The sequence below is a fragment of the Atractosteus spatula genome, chromosome 1 (assembly GCF_055471065.1).
Source record: "Atractosteus spatula isolate fAtrSpa1 chromosome 1, fAtrSpa1.hap1, whole genome shotgun sequence".
Classification (NCBI taxonomy): Eukaryota; Metazoa; Chordata; class Actinopteri; order Semionotiformes; family Lepisosteidae; genus Atractosteus; species Atractosteus spatula.
In genome coordinates this window covers 44,510,725-44,527,003 of record NC_142706.1, presented here as the reverse complement: position 1 = coordinate 44,527,003, position 16,279 = coordinate 44,510,725, and the positions used below count along the sequence as shown (strand labels likewise).

The following is a 16,279-nucleotide window of genomic DNA, read 5'->3' as shown; positions in this document are numbered from 1 at the left end:
AATATCGCTATTCTATTTTTTCGAAGAAATGTTTCTTAAAAGAAAAGACCAGCACCAGCTGGATTCGAAAACACAACCTGTCAGCTGGTAGTCACGTCTACAAGACAGCTCACATGAACAGGCAGGCGAAACAGCCCTACACAGCCCTGTCGCAGCACACGAATACCATTATTAAATTCTTTAGATACGCGATTCCATATTATATTCCCTTTTAATCAAATTCTAAAAGTATGCTTGTTGACTCCGGTATCGCGTTAGTTAAAGACTTCGAAGCTTAAAATGTTTAGGGAGAAATGGAATACTGGTGTGTATTTTTTTCTTTAAAGTACCAAGACCAGCTATACACTGTATGTTTATGTTCCAAAATTAATATCGTTTATGACCTTCACACGCGTTACAGTATGCTCCTATTCTTTTTATGCTCAGCTACTAAGATTTCCCTTCAGTGGTAAAATTCAATACCTACAACGGGCACAGCAAAGACGTTTACTGTCTTTCTACGACAGACCAACGGACCACGAGTGCCCCTGTCGGTCAACCAATCACGTACTGCGGTGCCCCGCGTCATCTTGCGTCATACTGAGCGACGTCACCTGCGGTACGTGTCTGTAACGCGCACTTTGAATGGCTGCATCTGTATGAGTAAGATTCCAAGGTATAGCACAGTGTTTACAGTTTTCCATTATTCATTCATGACTCTGATAACCAGGAGCTGGAAGAACCTCAAGTTTGAAATTATTTTACTCAGAGCTCAAAGGAATGTTCTACACTGATGCACTGAAGAAAATGAACATTTTTTTTGCCTTAAACAAAGACTGTGAATGGATATTCCATGAACAATGCTATGAAGTTCTAAACAGTCTAGATGAGTCAAGTGGCCTCCTCCCATCTGTCAATTATCTTAAGTTCTTATAAAAAAGTTAAATGAAATACAGTACTGTAACGGACAAGTTATTTTCGGACCCTATGCGGACGACACGATCCAGGGAAAAGTGAAGAAACACGGGGAAAAAAGTCATGCAGGATACAGGGATCAAAACAGGGGGCGTGTCCTTAGTGCGCTGGTGTTCGGGGGAGGTGTGGCTGAGGCAAACAATCCAGGAGAAAGTCCAAGGGGGAATCCAAATGCTGGAAAAAGTCCAAAACCGGGCAGTCCATCCAAGACAAACAAGATTTAAAAACGGGAACCGGATTGGAACCGGAGGGGAACAGGAACAGAAACAGAAAATAAAACCTTAACGGGACCAGGCTGGTTTCGCCTGGTGTGGAAACCAGAGCAGAGCCTGGATTAACGTCAGCACCTGGCTTTTAAGGGGGACTGGAAGGAGGCTAGAACAAGAACAAGAACAAGGAGGCTAGAAGGGGCAAGTGCACAAAATCAGGTCAGAAGTGAAAGAGCCGGAGCGCCCTTAAGGGGGAGGGACTACAATCGTGACAAGTACACAGCCAGTCTGGCTTTTCTCGGGAGCTAAGTCCTGACACGTAGATCTTTACTTTGTTTTTAAATCAGACACAAGCTGAGCACAGGAGGGCCACAGCCTACAAACATCTCTTCCAGACCTGAGGAATAGTGTAAAGCGACTCTATTATTATTTACAGTTTGCTGACACCTTCTTCCAGGCCAGCTCAGAGGGGTTGCCATTCTTCCATTAGCTCAATAAGAGCTTTAAGACAGCAGCTGAAAAGAAGGCCGCAGGATATCACTGGCCTGAGGAGTGATAGCCCGTCTTCCCTTTCTGCTTTACCTCAATCCCTCAATGAGAAGGAAAGTGCCATGCTGCACTAGATCGTTAACTGCTCTGTAATGGGTTCAATATTACGAATTAATTACATCTCCGGCACTTATTTCCTCCTGATTCCTTTCATCTGCCATTTTCCTTACTCCTTAAGAATTTTCATTTAATCCGTTGAATTCAGAACAACACAAACAAAAAAAGAAGAGCTGAAATAACATTGGATCTTTTTCCCCATGATTAACAATTACACTGCTTGTGACCTGCATCACGTGAATGAATTAATAATGTGAATTAAAATTTCAAAGGCAGGCAGACTTGAGAAAACGCCAAAGCCTGCTAACCAAAGCCCCAGATGCTTTGAATGAAATTCACGGAGGCATAACTGGTTTCTACTTTATCTTCCACAAACTGGCCAGTGTGGCCAAAAGTGATTACACAAGTTATTTTTTATGCCATTCTGCACCCTCAACGTATTTTCATGGCATTTTGGCATTTTGACAGAAAATGTCATTCAACTTCGGTAATTTGGAGATATTTTGGCCTTTTACGATCAGACATAAAACAGAGCGCTTTAAACTTTGCAGTCTGTTTGAGCCATCTTCTATGTGTGTTTTATCACACTGCAGTATTTAATTTTTCTATTAAGATATTTATTTTGTAAATTTTACTCATGCATATTTTGACATAAAAAAGACTTGAATACTCTCTACCTCAGATTTGTTTAATGTTTCTGCTGTTTGACAAGTGTTTGTTGTGTTCTTAAAATAAAGAGTTGTTTAATTTACCAATTAACTGTCTGGTTTCTTCAACTTTCACTCAGGAGAAAAAATCTGCCTTTAAACTTGAAAGAATTTGACATTTATCGTGATAATTATCGATATCGACTGATATGAAAATTTTTATCGTGATAATGTTTTTGGCCATATCGCCCAGCCCTACTAACAGGCAAGTCAGACTGCTCTTACCTTTTCTTTAGAAGACAGGGTAGGGTGGACAAACTTCCTGTAGAGCACACTGGAGCCCTTCGTGTACGGAGACAGCAGCCACACTACGAAGGCAATTTTCAGCTCATAGTAAAAGGGGACCCTGCAGAGGAGAAGCAGAAGTTATACGAAGTCCACTCGCTTGATAAAAAGAGCTGTGATGTACAGCAGTCTCAGCAGACATTTACACTCCTATATAAGGAACTCACGAATGAGAACATGTATTTCTAAAGACTTAATAGACAAATAGAAAAAACAGCTCTGTAAATACAATTTGTACATGTGTAGTACCTCGCCAGGAGTTCAGTGAAAGCCCTCTATGTACAGTAGTATTAAAACATGTTCTCATCATTTACATATTTCAATCATATGTTTAAAACACCTATTATGCTTTACAGTTCATGCATTTTAAATACATAATTTATATTCCATATCCCTGAATCAAAGTCATTAATATTATAGAACAGTATAATTTGTTTTGAACTGAGGATGCTTATTACAGAATGTAAAGGTCTTTTTTTAGCCACAAAAAACAGACAAGGCACGATATAAAACATAGGTGACATTTTCTGTGTCATTTTGTCTAGAAATATCCGCATGGACGAGTATTTCTATTGTCTTAAATTAGGTTATGTTCTCTTAGAAATCAGATTACGGAGATCAGTGTCACAAAGACCCAAAACTGAGTCACATGTCTTCCATTAAACTGTCTGTTATCTGAATAGGCCCAGGCAACAAAGACAAGTTATGAAAGAATTGTTGCCAGATTTTTTCACTCTGTGAGAAAACTGCAGACAAATATATCATCCTGTCGTAACAAAAATGCAAAAAGATGATGCAGTTGGAGACATCGAAACTAAAGCCCTAAAGGGGAGGGAGGGCAAGACTCTGAAATAAAATAGTGAATTTACATAAGGATCAAAGAAACCAACGTACATTGTAATACAGTCTGTGTATCTCTATTCAAATGAGTTCAGAAGAAAAGAAAGAATAAAACACACACCAACAAAATCAGTGTACTACTCTATTATTACCACAAATAGTATACAGTATGTATCAGGGTACAATATCATGCATATAACTAGAGACTTCAAATGCTGTACAACATAAGAAACAACACAGTGTGTTTATAATGGCAATAAAGGCTTGTGCAGCACTGGTTCTGCAGACAAGCCTGTAGTCCAGAACTCTACTGTACAGTAAATCAGCTGCAGAATAGGGTCTCCAGATCTGTGTTTCTTGAAGTCACCACTGCAGACAGACTGCAGAGTTTCAGCCAGAGGCAACCTGCTCCTCAAGAGTAAACGTAGCACAGACAGCTTGCACAGGCTGCTGGGACTGAGATTCTGACAATCCTATTTACACACACGGAAAGGCATTTACATTTAGCTAAGAGCACTGCCATGAGACAGAGCAGTGTCCAGCCCCTTGGATACATTAGGTATGAAACTGTCTACATTATCTGGTCCCTTTTACTAGAGCATGTATCTAAAATTAGGCATGACTATGTTCTTTGTGTGGAGCAATTCATTTGTGAAAGCGCATTTTCCTGCAAATAAAAATATAACTTGATGGTTGGTCAGTGCAACTATTTCCACCGTCAGAGACAAAATGTTTTCTAGCCACATCAACCTGGCTTCCCATAGTTTGGGATTTGCCAACTCAACCTTCTGATTTCCTATTATATTCCTAATATATTATCCTGAAGCAAAATGTGTACTCTAATGCTGAACAACACTAAATTTAATCTTCTGCACTGTCCAAACAAGACAATAAAACCGGATTGTCGTCAACTATCAGCACACGTATATACACAAAGAGACATTATTCTTGTCTGATTACTTTATTCCCCTCTGCTCAGCCTCATTTCAGGCTAAACTCATATTAAACGTAACTGCTCTCACTGTGCAGCATAACAGATTACCTGCTGCTGTTGGGATTCTAAAGATGTCATGAAGAGCTGAAGTCAAACGGCACAGTTTTTCCCTCTCTTGTCATACATTCACTTTATTTGTCAGATACTATCAGCTAAAATCAGTTAAATATAAGACAACGTTTAGACACAATGTGAAAAAAGTCCAACATGTTTGTATGTGCACATTCATAGTTCATGATTTTCTAATTGCTAGAATTTAAATGCCAAAGTACACTAAGGCACCTTTCTCCTTCAGCACTCTACTACTGAAAACAGCATCAAGAGGTGCATTTCCACACAATTTCGCTCCGTAAGTTCTGAAAATAAAAGCACAAATCAAAATAAATTATCGATGCGGAAAAGATGTGTATTGTCTTCAAACACTCACCAGCAAAGAAATATATCCGTCATAGTTTCTGCTGTGGTGAAAAGTGCAAATATTATCCAGTACATCATCCATTTTACCTGTCAAAAACATAAAAAAACATAAAAAATTTAAATTGCATCTAGAAAAGAAGACAAACAATAGCTCTCATTGTCCACAAATTAATAACAACATTTAACAGTCAAATTGCACAAGGTAGGATCTCATTGCACTTGGCAATCTTTGAGCAGGTAATTCTAAGGTGGAAGATTCGGTAGAAACCCACTCCTTCTCCTTGATTACAACATAGTGTAATTTATATGTTAGATAAATGTTTTTCTTTACAAATGTAGAAGCTGAAGACTATTTTCCCTCCAATTCTTCTTTCTCTACTTTTCGTGTATTTGCTTATTAGATGCTCTTATGAAGGGCAACTTATGATGTACTGTATATACACATTTAAAACTATCAGTCAGAGAAAATGAATAAAATTACACAAGCACAATAAAGATGAAATTAAACAGGCACTATTTTGTTTTTAAGTGTTGGGTTTCCATTAAACGAAGAAGCACAAAGAGCAAGAGAGATCTCATGAGATTGTTGAAATCTGTATACAGTATATGCCTGAACTCACAGATGGACAAATTGAGAACTCGCACTAATGCAGGGTATTAAATGCTTGAGCCCCTGTCACACGGAGCTGTCAGGACAGCACAGTACCATCTCCTAGGCTGGAGAGTGTGCTTTGTGACTTGCCTATATTGGTACAGTGTTTTATCATGGCACTGTAGCTACCTCACAAGGTGGTTTAGGCCTCTTACAGAGCTGCCTGTGTCATAGGCAGTGCTGGTTGTTTAGTGGTACAGAAGGGTATGGTTAGACTAGCACCAGCACATGTGATTTCACATGTGCAAGGATGACATCACACAAGCTGAACATAAGTAAGAACAGTAGAATAGCCACAGAATGAGTCACCTGCTGCAGTAAGCATGAAGTGAATTAGTCTGTGGGCTGGAAGAGAAATAAGTCTGTACTGTACATGATTTTGTACATTATGTGTTTCATGAGAAGATTGATCACAGGCTGCTTACGTGTAGTTACTGTTATGAAAAAAGATCATTCACAACTTGATGCTTAAAATGGCATTTTGTAAAGTAAAAGATCAAAATTCTTGATGTGTGAAAGCTCTGAAATCAATATGAAAGCAATGTGGATACCTCTCTGTGTGTGAAAGGTATACGATCGCTCATTTACACTGCACGAGCTATATACCATACAGAACAACTGCAACACACTATATGACTAGAGAATTTGCAAGTCATCTCTGAAACGATTCACTACTGGCGTAGCCATGTGAAAAGGGCTCTCTAACCTCAAATCAAGACTGTTAGTATAGTTAGACTGCTAGTGTGAAAATATGTGCTTCCCTGCAAGCAGACTTAGAAGAGGGAGTCAAAATAAGCCAAGCAGTCTTTTTACAGAGAACTTATTAATCCAAGCAGCTACAGGATTCTCTCAATTTTGTGCTGGCACACCATGTTCTCATGTTAATCTGGCAGTTCTCCAAGACAATGATCTTTGAAGGCGTTTGGATGATGCTGCATTCACTGACTGCTGCTCTCTGAGGGCTCTCTGAGCTCGTCTGAAAGCTACCGCAACAGTTTTCATTGATTCTTGGTGTCTATCAACAGTCTGAACAAACTGGCAGGCATCTCGAAACCCCAGAGAGAGTTTGCAGTTTGGGTGTGTGATCATAGTTTTCAATTCATGGAAACAGGTCATTAATCTCTACCTTCATTTTCCTGTTTTATTGTCTAGTTTTATCCCATACATTCTCCCTGTTTCTCAGTATTTACTTCAGTTGAATATGTTCTTCTGGCTATCCTTCACAAAAACTGCTTTTCACAAATTATGTGGGCCAGATGTGTGGAAAACATGTTTTCCTGATATCTTATCCCAGGAGAAACAGCTGCATGGACACTATTAGACGAATGGTGATTCGTTGGGTGAACGTCATGATTCTCAGACTATCAACACGAACTCCCTATTTTGGGATCTGTGGCAATTTTGCTACATTTTGAACTGCAATATAAAAAGATATTCTGTATTTGTATGCAATGTTAAAGCCCATCTCATATTCACTTCATTCACAAAATAAAAGATGACACCATACTTACGTATTCTTTAACGTCTTTGGATTTCACAGCTTTGTATGAAGAGTATGCAGGGTAAAGTGTGCCAAAAATAAGCCTGAAAAAGCACATAGTTACACACATTAGTTTTTTGATTAACAATAATTTGCAGAGCTGAAAACATTGTGGTGGTGAAACTTTCAGCTCATGGGCAGCTAGTCCCAGATTTTGGAATAAACAGTATGGTTTCTAGTAATAATATGTATTGCTTTCCACTGGCAGGAAAATGGCACAGGTTTGATCAAAAATACTCATTCAACAAAATAGGACATCTTTGGAAGGCCAGGAATCCTTTATCAGGAATCCTTTTTCAAAGTACTGTACCTTTTCACAGCTTTTGCAATGTGCACTAATATCTGACAACGTTGATATTAATGCTGTAATATCCAAAGTGTGTCAAGCCAAGACTACCAGACAGAGTGAGTAAAAAATGCCCACTGTAGACTAGTCTTCAACACCTCTTGCTGGCATTGGTAAAAATCTGAGTAGCTTTAAGAGTAACCTAGATCATCCAAATTCCTGAACAGCCAGGACAGTGGGAGAAAGAAAAGTCTCACAGCAGGCAGAATACACAGTGAAAATGAGGAATCAAAAGCTCTAAATAACAGATGGTAGGAAATGAGATTTGACAATATAATACCATTAGAGGGAATTGCATTAATCTGTCAAGCAAAAAAAGCAAAGCTGTAAAGCCATTAAGCTGGGCGACATAGGTTTCTTTGCATTTAAAGATGGAGAAAATTATGTTGCCCGCGTGCAATCTAAGTGATGAATTAGGCTCTGAATACATATTAAGTTTTCTCAGTAAAATTAATACTGACAGGTAGGCAAATAAATGTATTATTGTCGTATGACCCATAAGGAGTCCCAGATTTTAAAACTGTCATTTTTATTTGGGAGTCATGGGCAGACAAATCATGCAATCCTGATCAATTGCTGTTATTAGCACAGTCATACCATTGACCCCAGTTATCTTTTTAAAAAGATTAGCAAATGTATTTTATAATTGGAACAGAGAGAATATGAGAACACAGGAACCAGTGTAAACGAGAGGATTCAGCCCATGTAGTAGTTAGCAATCCAAGGATTGCACCCCGGCTTTTCCACAGTGTATAACTCAGGGTATACATTTCCATCGTATGACTGTGCAGCTTATTCTATTTCCCCACAAAGCTTTGTATAAAGAATCATCTCCTTTTTTCAGTTTTAAAAAGCACTTCCCCTTAATATCAGTTTTTGTCCTCTGGTTCAGATTTCACTGTCGATTCCAAAGAACTCCCTTGGGTTGTCTTTGGCAAAGCCTTTGAGAATTTTGCTTACTTTAAATATTTTAAATCTGGTCCCTGCACTTCTATATAAGTTCATCTCAACGGATTCACTGTAGCTGTCTTACAACTTATAAAGCTTACATACAAAACGTACTATTAGATAGCGTGCTCATGACTATCAACATTTAGTATTCTCAAGTCTTTGATCTGTCCTACTAACCACAAAAGCAGTTCGGTGGCACAACACAGGTCACAAACAGACAAGCATGTTTTCTATTATATGAAGCAATGCATTGCTGGATAGCCCTTTTTTAAAGATGTATCCAGTAACAGTTCAAAAACTGCTACATGAGCAGAGTTTCACACTGTAGGCTTTCTTATGGTCTTTATGTACTTTATAAAAGCATTTTAGCAAACAAATTTTATAGAAAGTCCTCTTTTATTATTCATATTCTAAAACTAAACATTTGTATACTGTTGCCAAGGCAACAACAGATTACTAGTATTACATATTTTTGTAATTTGTCATAGATATACAAAACAAAGAATATATATGTAGAACTGCCAGAAATAAACCAGTACAAATATGTTTTCTTCAAGCAAGGCTTAATTAACATGTAACTTGAGAAAGAAATACAGGTAAAAAATATAGGGTTAAAGAATAATCTAATTTAATTGCAGTTCTGTTTGTAAGAGGAATAACTGTCAGATGTACATTTCACCACTCAAAGAGTGCTCTGATTTAGGAATAGAAGTCACTTAACCTGGAGTTCAGCTTTTCAGTTTAAAATTCTCTTGTAAGCTCCTTCATGCATAAGTCAATTATACAGAAGGAAACAAATGTTAAAAATCAAACTGTCTGGACATACATCCCTAAAGTGTTTCGGGGGCAGGGGGAAAGGCAGCCAAATACAACAGAAGGGGAGGCTAAAGATTTACATGACAGCCCAGCCGCTGCCATGTTATACAAAGCCATCCGGAGACGTACAGATACAGCCTCCACCTGCATCCAAGAAGAAAGGTGTTGTGCCAAGGATCCCAAACTGAGCTCTCCGTCACCATGTTGTACAAGCTATTAGATATTTTCTGCTTGTAAGGAATCAAACTATTAATTTAAAAGAACAAAATAACAATTTTCTAAATGTAGCATTTGAAATATGTGTATCACTGATAAAAATAAAAATATATAATGCCTTATTATTATTATTATTATTATTATTATTATTATTAATAATATTATTATTACAAACAACATGTAGTAATGCAAACCATTATGCAAAATATGTATACAAACAAATACAACTTGTAGACCTTTTAATACTCTATATACAACTCCAACTGTCAATGATCAGAAAGTGTCTGCTTTTTCTTTTCTTCTGAACCCTTTATTAATATACCAAATTGATCACATTATTCACTTAATATATCAAGGTGAAGCTGTGGCCTTTCCTTGTTTTTAAGAAGCTGGGGATTTCACCTGGAACTAAGGTTCCTGTAAAACCCACTGGACAGTGGCCGTTGAGGACCAGAATTGGGCTCCTCTATTGCTCCAAAGGTACAATAATAGTATATTTCAATATAATGTAACTGAATGGGATTAGATTCGTCCAAGACCAGGGTATCTCTTGAGATAGTGTGGGTACTTGTCAGCTGAGAGGGAGATGAGGACCAGAGGTAGTGTACACGATGGGGCAGATAGAGGGTAGAGAACCTGAATGAGTGCCTATGACACAGCGTGGGAATGGCAGGAAGGGAGCTGTTAAAAGACTATGAATGTAGAGGCCTGAAAATGTATTTACTAGATTATTGGCCGCAGGGCCACAACTAGTCCCCCTAAAAAAATATTTTTGGCTTCAGCTCCTGTGGGGTCCATTGCTGGCTCAGCCCTGCCACTCATTTCCAAAGGTCTGGGATGACAAAAAACGTCTTAAGGCCCAGTACTGTTCTTCAGATTTACACAAGGGAGTGGGCAGAGTCTCCCCATTTTATGTGGGTCAGGACAAGAAAAGGATTGAAAGAGAAAAACATACTGACTCATACATAATTCACTCATTACGTATCCCTGCTAATTGCAGGAATACATGCACATAGAAAAGAATTATTCATCCTGCACAATTAATTCCTCTTACCGCCAAAGTCCTATATATTTTTAACTAGCATTATCTTTAAAAAAAGCATACTCAATCTTCACCTCATATCCCATCAACCTAATGCATTTGATCAGCTTCCTAATTAATTATACATGCCACTTGTTTGAATTTTTCCTCACAGTTATTTTTAGAAAATCACCCAATGAATGAATCCTTGTCTGTTCAAAACTAACTTGCATGTGAAAAATTCTTTTTGTGTACTTTAGACAGGAGCAAGCGTCTCTCGAAACACCTCCCGTGTTTTCAAACAAAGGGTGATATTTCTTAATGGAAATTTAACTGGGCACAGAAAAGGACTGAGATGGATTAGGCTCAAGTGGAAGACATTTCAGGAAAAAAAAAGAGAACACCGCATCACTTCTACAGAATTTGTCAAATTATTTAGTGTTTGCTTTGTTATGCACTCACTTACTGTCACTTTTGTTATGACCAGTGAGGGCAGCAATAGAGAACTGAAGCAGTTCGTGCTTGAAAAAAGGAGGATAACAAGGGGCTTAATAGAACTTTTCTAAATCTTAAGTAGGGTAAATAAAGCACATGCCAATCATTATAAGACACTGGTTTTAGATAGCAGGGCATAAAGGATGGCATAGGAAGAGTAAGAACAAGGACTGTTGGCACATTAAGAGCATAAAATAAAATCCTGGAGGAGAAGCAGACATACAGTAGACATGCCAGACAATAGACTGGACTTGCCTTCTGTCACTAGGATCTTTTGCTTTACTTACCTTCTCATCAAGTCAGCCACTCAAAACCTCCAGCCAACAGGTTTTGAGCCAAAGTATTTGGTATACAAAACTGCCGATCTCACAGCTCTAGTTATAGTTTCTCAGCTTCCTACCCTGCAGTTAGCTTTCCGATCTTATCACCAGAGCTTGAGCTTGGAAAGTCTCCAACAGGACTTGTTTTTGTACACTTAACAAATTTTGTGAACTGTCTGGGGACAGACAGTCCCCAGACAGGAGCATCATCACCTTGTAGCCTGATCTTAGGTTCTCAGAAGCTAAGCAAGGCTGGGCCTGGTCCGTACTGGGATAGGAGTCCTCTAAGGAAAAAGCAGGTTGCTGCAGGAGGTGGTGCTGGGGGACCAGTAGAGTCAAAAAACACAATGCATCATGGGATGACACAATGGTGCAGTGGTTAGCATTGCTGCCTCACAGCACTGGAGTCCTGGGTTCAATTCTGCATGGAGTTTGTATGTTCTCCCTGTGTTCCTGTGGGTTTCCTCCCACAGTCCAAAGACATACTGGTAGGTTAATTGGCTTTCGAGGAAATGGGCCTGGTGTGAGTGTGTGCGTGTCTGTGGGTGCCCTTCAATGGACTGGGATCCTCTCCATCCTGCCTTACACCTGTTACTTGCAGGGATAGGCTGCAGCTTCTCTGAGATTCTTTCTTGGATAAGGCAATTAGAAAATGGATGGATGAACAAGGCCCCATTATGGTGACCGGGAACACTGCTCTATAGTCAGCACAATCCTTCAGATGAGATGTTAAACCAAGGTCTTGACAATGTAACCATGAAAGATCCCATATCACTTTGTGAAAGCGAAGAGATGTTAAATCTGATGTCCGTTCTTGTAACCTACTTCAACTGTTGGAGCAATTTCTCCCTTCTCTACTTGAAATGCTGCTGCCCGTGGGCGAATAATGGCCCCCTAGTGGAGGCTACACTTCCGTTGTGGAAAATGGGAATCCCCTCCTATATGTAAAATGTTTTGAGACCCTCAGGGATGAAAAGCACTATATAAATGTAAGAAATTATTAATTACTTTGTTATTTGCTTTCTCCTTTATAATGCACAGTTTATTAATTGCATTTATATAGACACTTCAGTGCTGCCCCATTATTGAACTCAGTATCTGTAAACTGAAATGTGTTTTGAGGACAACCTAGCAGAGCTGTATTTTATGAGCACAGCTGACACAATAACATTAGGGACAATCTGTCTGCCAGAGCTGGCAAGACAAAGACCTATCACCATTTGCAGAGGTAGATCAGGGACTTACATTTGCAATGGTGTTCAAGAAAGCGTGCTGCTTCAAGACAACTGAGCAAAACGAAAAAATTGCAAGTTTGGAATTACTTTGCACAAAGTACTGGTTGTTAATCCCACTGCTTACGTTTTTCTCTCAACCAGCATAGGAAACGTTAATGTCTGAACACACTGTAGAACACAGGATGTTTATGTGAAGAGCACTATATAAGAATTGCATTGTATTCCAGCAAATGACTGTCTTCATGGAGGTCATTTAACAGGGCTGGGATCAATAGAGTTGTACCACATACAGCATAATAGGCAATTTTGTTTCCAACAGGAAAAACACTGGTACATATCAGAACTTCTAACCTCATTTAGAAGAACCTCTTTGCATCTCATTTTACTGCTGGTGATGAAGACAAACAACATTAAGGTACTTTTTTTCCTTAAGTGCTGACATCATCTAGTCTACTTAGTGCTCATCATTCATAACTCTTACAGGAAGCATTTGGTCACAAACTATTTCTGTTTAGTATAAGGTAATGTTAATGTTTATACACAGACACATTAATATAACCAAGAGGGTATGTGTCAATGTACTGACAATTGAAGACATGCTGCCTGTCTCACCAATAACAGGTTCGTAAATACTTTCAAATTCTATTTATCAACCCTTTCATGAGGCTAAACTAGCTTAATATTTGTATTTTGCACTAAGTTGTGTTTAAATGAAACAACGGGCATAAACAGAAGACTGACGTTACCTATCTGAAAAACCTCCATGCTGTTCGTGTGCATGAAAAACATAAACCGTTACTTTGTTTACCAAACAAAGTAGACTATGTAACATGACTAGCTAGACTTACTAACACGCAGGAAATCTTTTGGTTTAATTTTATTTAGATGCTGCATTTATATCATTGGTCAAAGCCAAGATTTTGCATCTATTTTTATTAACAGGTTTATTACATTTGCAAAGGGTTTTGTCTTTGATCTTATTTACTGTGCATTTTGTAAAGAGCTAAGTCCGAAACATATAAAAAATTAGATTCACTGTTCTACACATCCTGTAATAGGACCAAGATTACAATCAGTTTCTCCCTATTCTCCCTATCTTAATTCCCAGACACCCACTATCAGACCCGAAATCAAAAGCTAGGAACAGCATACGGTTGTCGTCTCCACCTGTGAACAGCAATTATGGGTTTTTCACAAAGTTTTGTAAAAATTCTGGTATTATTTGAGAATATGTCATACAACTCCATGAGTAATTCATTCTCTCAGTACTGCAGGTGTACACCAAACAATAATTATAACTTTTCTAAATATGTTTACAAGCAAATTAACATTTATACTGTATCTGAAGGTACTATGCTTTCATTTGTTTTTAGGGAAACTCTATTTCCAAAGTAATGAAGAGATAATTTGATAAGATTAGCAGTGACTAATCAAATGCCTCTATCACTTCTGTTTTACCAGCAAAAACAGAACAAACATTCATCCTGAAACAAAGTGATAAAATGACAGGAGGCCTTCCTCTCCCTGGAGATGCCAGCTGTCTATCACATGACCACTCACAAAGCATCATGGTCTCAAAACGGCAGGTCAGCAGCCCTGCTAGAGCTGTGATTAGTCTGAAACCCTGGCCATCTACAAAACTAGAGATGAAACTCTTCTGATGTCTTTACAAACTCAGCAGAAGACAAAATAATTTTGCTGGCATTCAACAGATGTAAACGGCTATTCTGTGCCACTTTGCTTCTCTGGAAGAGGATTAATGGATGATGTGAACAGAAGTAGATTCACACAAACATCTGCTCTCAGGTTCGCCTGCTTCAGAAACATCGGAAAAGCCACGAAGGACAGGAGGCTAGATGGCCCATTCTGTTTGATGTGCTTTGATTTCTCTATAACCACATACTGTAGCTACTGCTGGCTGTGCTGGGACAAAAACTCCTTAAGTGAGAAATCCTCATGAAGCCCCCCTTGAAAGGGAAAATTTAGAGTCACCCTTGAGCTGTGAGGCAGTTGTGCTAAACAGCTTGTCACCCTGTACATGTGTAAGGTTCTTCTCTGTGCCCTTACGTACCGCATAAAACAGAATACAGTCAGAGAAAGGATTCACATATACTGTAAATGAATATAGACATGGAGAGCACCTCACCCTGTGTCTTCAGACATACATGAAACCTACAGTAACTCCTATGATGAACATACTGTAGTATCATTCTGCTGTGTTTTATTGATTATGTATTTTGTATTTGGCCAATTTTCAAACCCACAATTTTTAAGTGGCATTAGGAAACTAGTCAAGTGACAGAGCAAATTTAAGGAGATGAATCCTCAAATCTTAGTACTCACTTAGTACTTTAATGCAAAGCACACACACTATATGGTCAGGATTGACTGTGGATGTGAAAATGACACAATGAGAAATTACTGAATTTTAACATTCATTAGCTTTCATTTCGGTAAATGTGAGTACCTTACTAACACTAGAAAAGCAAGTCTATTTGAAATTAAATTCCCTTCTCCTTTAGACTAATCTCATTTTCTGAACTCCTTGTTATTAGATTTGACACTGCCTTGACTGAAATATACTTGCTTATTTGTATTCCTTGCAAAACATTCTTAAAGAAATCTGTGTTTAATGGTGATATAAGGCATGGGACAACAGTCAAGCAGGAATAGTTTAACTCTGATGGAGGAAAAAGTTAATTCATATGCCTTCAATTATTATAAAGAAAACTGCATTAATGGGAAACATCAGAGGTAAGAAAATGTGATTTAAATCTAAGACATGAGGAAAACCAGTCTGGAATTAGAAATTCCCTCAGGCCACGTTAACTAACAGCATGTTGTGCACTTAGATTGCCCTTTCCTATTAGTTTAATCAACATTTAAAGCTACCAAAGAAGCTACCAGTCTCTGTGGTTTCCACATGCCTCTGGCAAGTAACACAAGCCCTGAGCTCATCACGGTTTATACACTTCATTCAGGGTTTCTAACTTTCTGGCTTTTAGAAACAAATCCCTCTCACCAAGTATCCCTCAAGTTATACAGAAACTCAAGAAGTCTTCTCAAGATTAATGAATATTATATGGGGAAAAAAACAACCTCCATCAGCACTGTCAGAGCAGTTCCAGTGTGTGAGGGTGTGGCTGTTACCCCCCAAACCCATGAAAATCTCTCCTTGAAGTGACTCCTGCACAAGCTGCCATTGTATGGGAGATGCTAGCAGTAAATCCATTTGGGTGACTACTGCCTGCATTTGATTAATGGCAGAGGAAGGCAGAAATGGTTCACAGCTGCCTGCCAGGTTTTACACTTATTTCTGGGAATGTAACATATTTTTGTGCCTTAACACTGTTGTTAAACAGTGGGCTAAATACCCCTAGTTATTATGGTGACACTGAACAACCGTTGCTTAACAGGGTCGGCCTAAAGTCACTGAATCAATTAATCTTTAATACGACTCTTGGGAATATTCTGGATAGTGCTTCAACAGTTGCTGTCTGTAGCCCATTCCTAAGGTTGCCCTCATTTTATAGTAGATCTTCACCCTGCTGCTAGAGAGCCCCAATCTGTCAGGTTGAATACATATCCATAAATCTTCAGGATCTAGTGACTGCGAACAAGTTAGCTGTGATCTATCAGACTGCATAAGCAAAAAAATCTTACATTTCTAGAGAT

At 38.6% G+C, this 16,279-nt stretch overlaps 1 protein-coding gene across 4 annotated transcripts in view; it reads right to left on the bottom strand.

Annotated features, from left to right (window-relative positions):
• The window catches only part of reep1 (receptor accessory protein 1), a 53,759-nt gene that overhangs the window by 30,356 nt on the left and 7,124 nt on the right, over nucleotides 1-16,279 (bottom strand). For all 4 annotated transcript variants that reach the window (XM_088917234.1, XM_088917242.1, XM_088917251.1 and 1 more), the window contains exons 2-4: nucleotides 7,176-7,248; nucleotides 5,023-5,099; nucleotides 2,702-2,822 (exon numbers count right to left, since the gene is read on the bottom strand). In XM_088917234.1, the coding sequence (XP_088773360.1) occupies nucleotides 2,702-2,822; nucleotides 5,023-5,099; nucleotides 7,176-7,248 (271 nt within the window). The remainder of the gene's footprint in view (nucleotides 1-2,701; nucleotides 2,823-5,022; nucleotides 5,100-7,175; nucleotides 7,249-16,279) is intronic.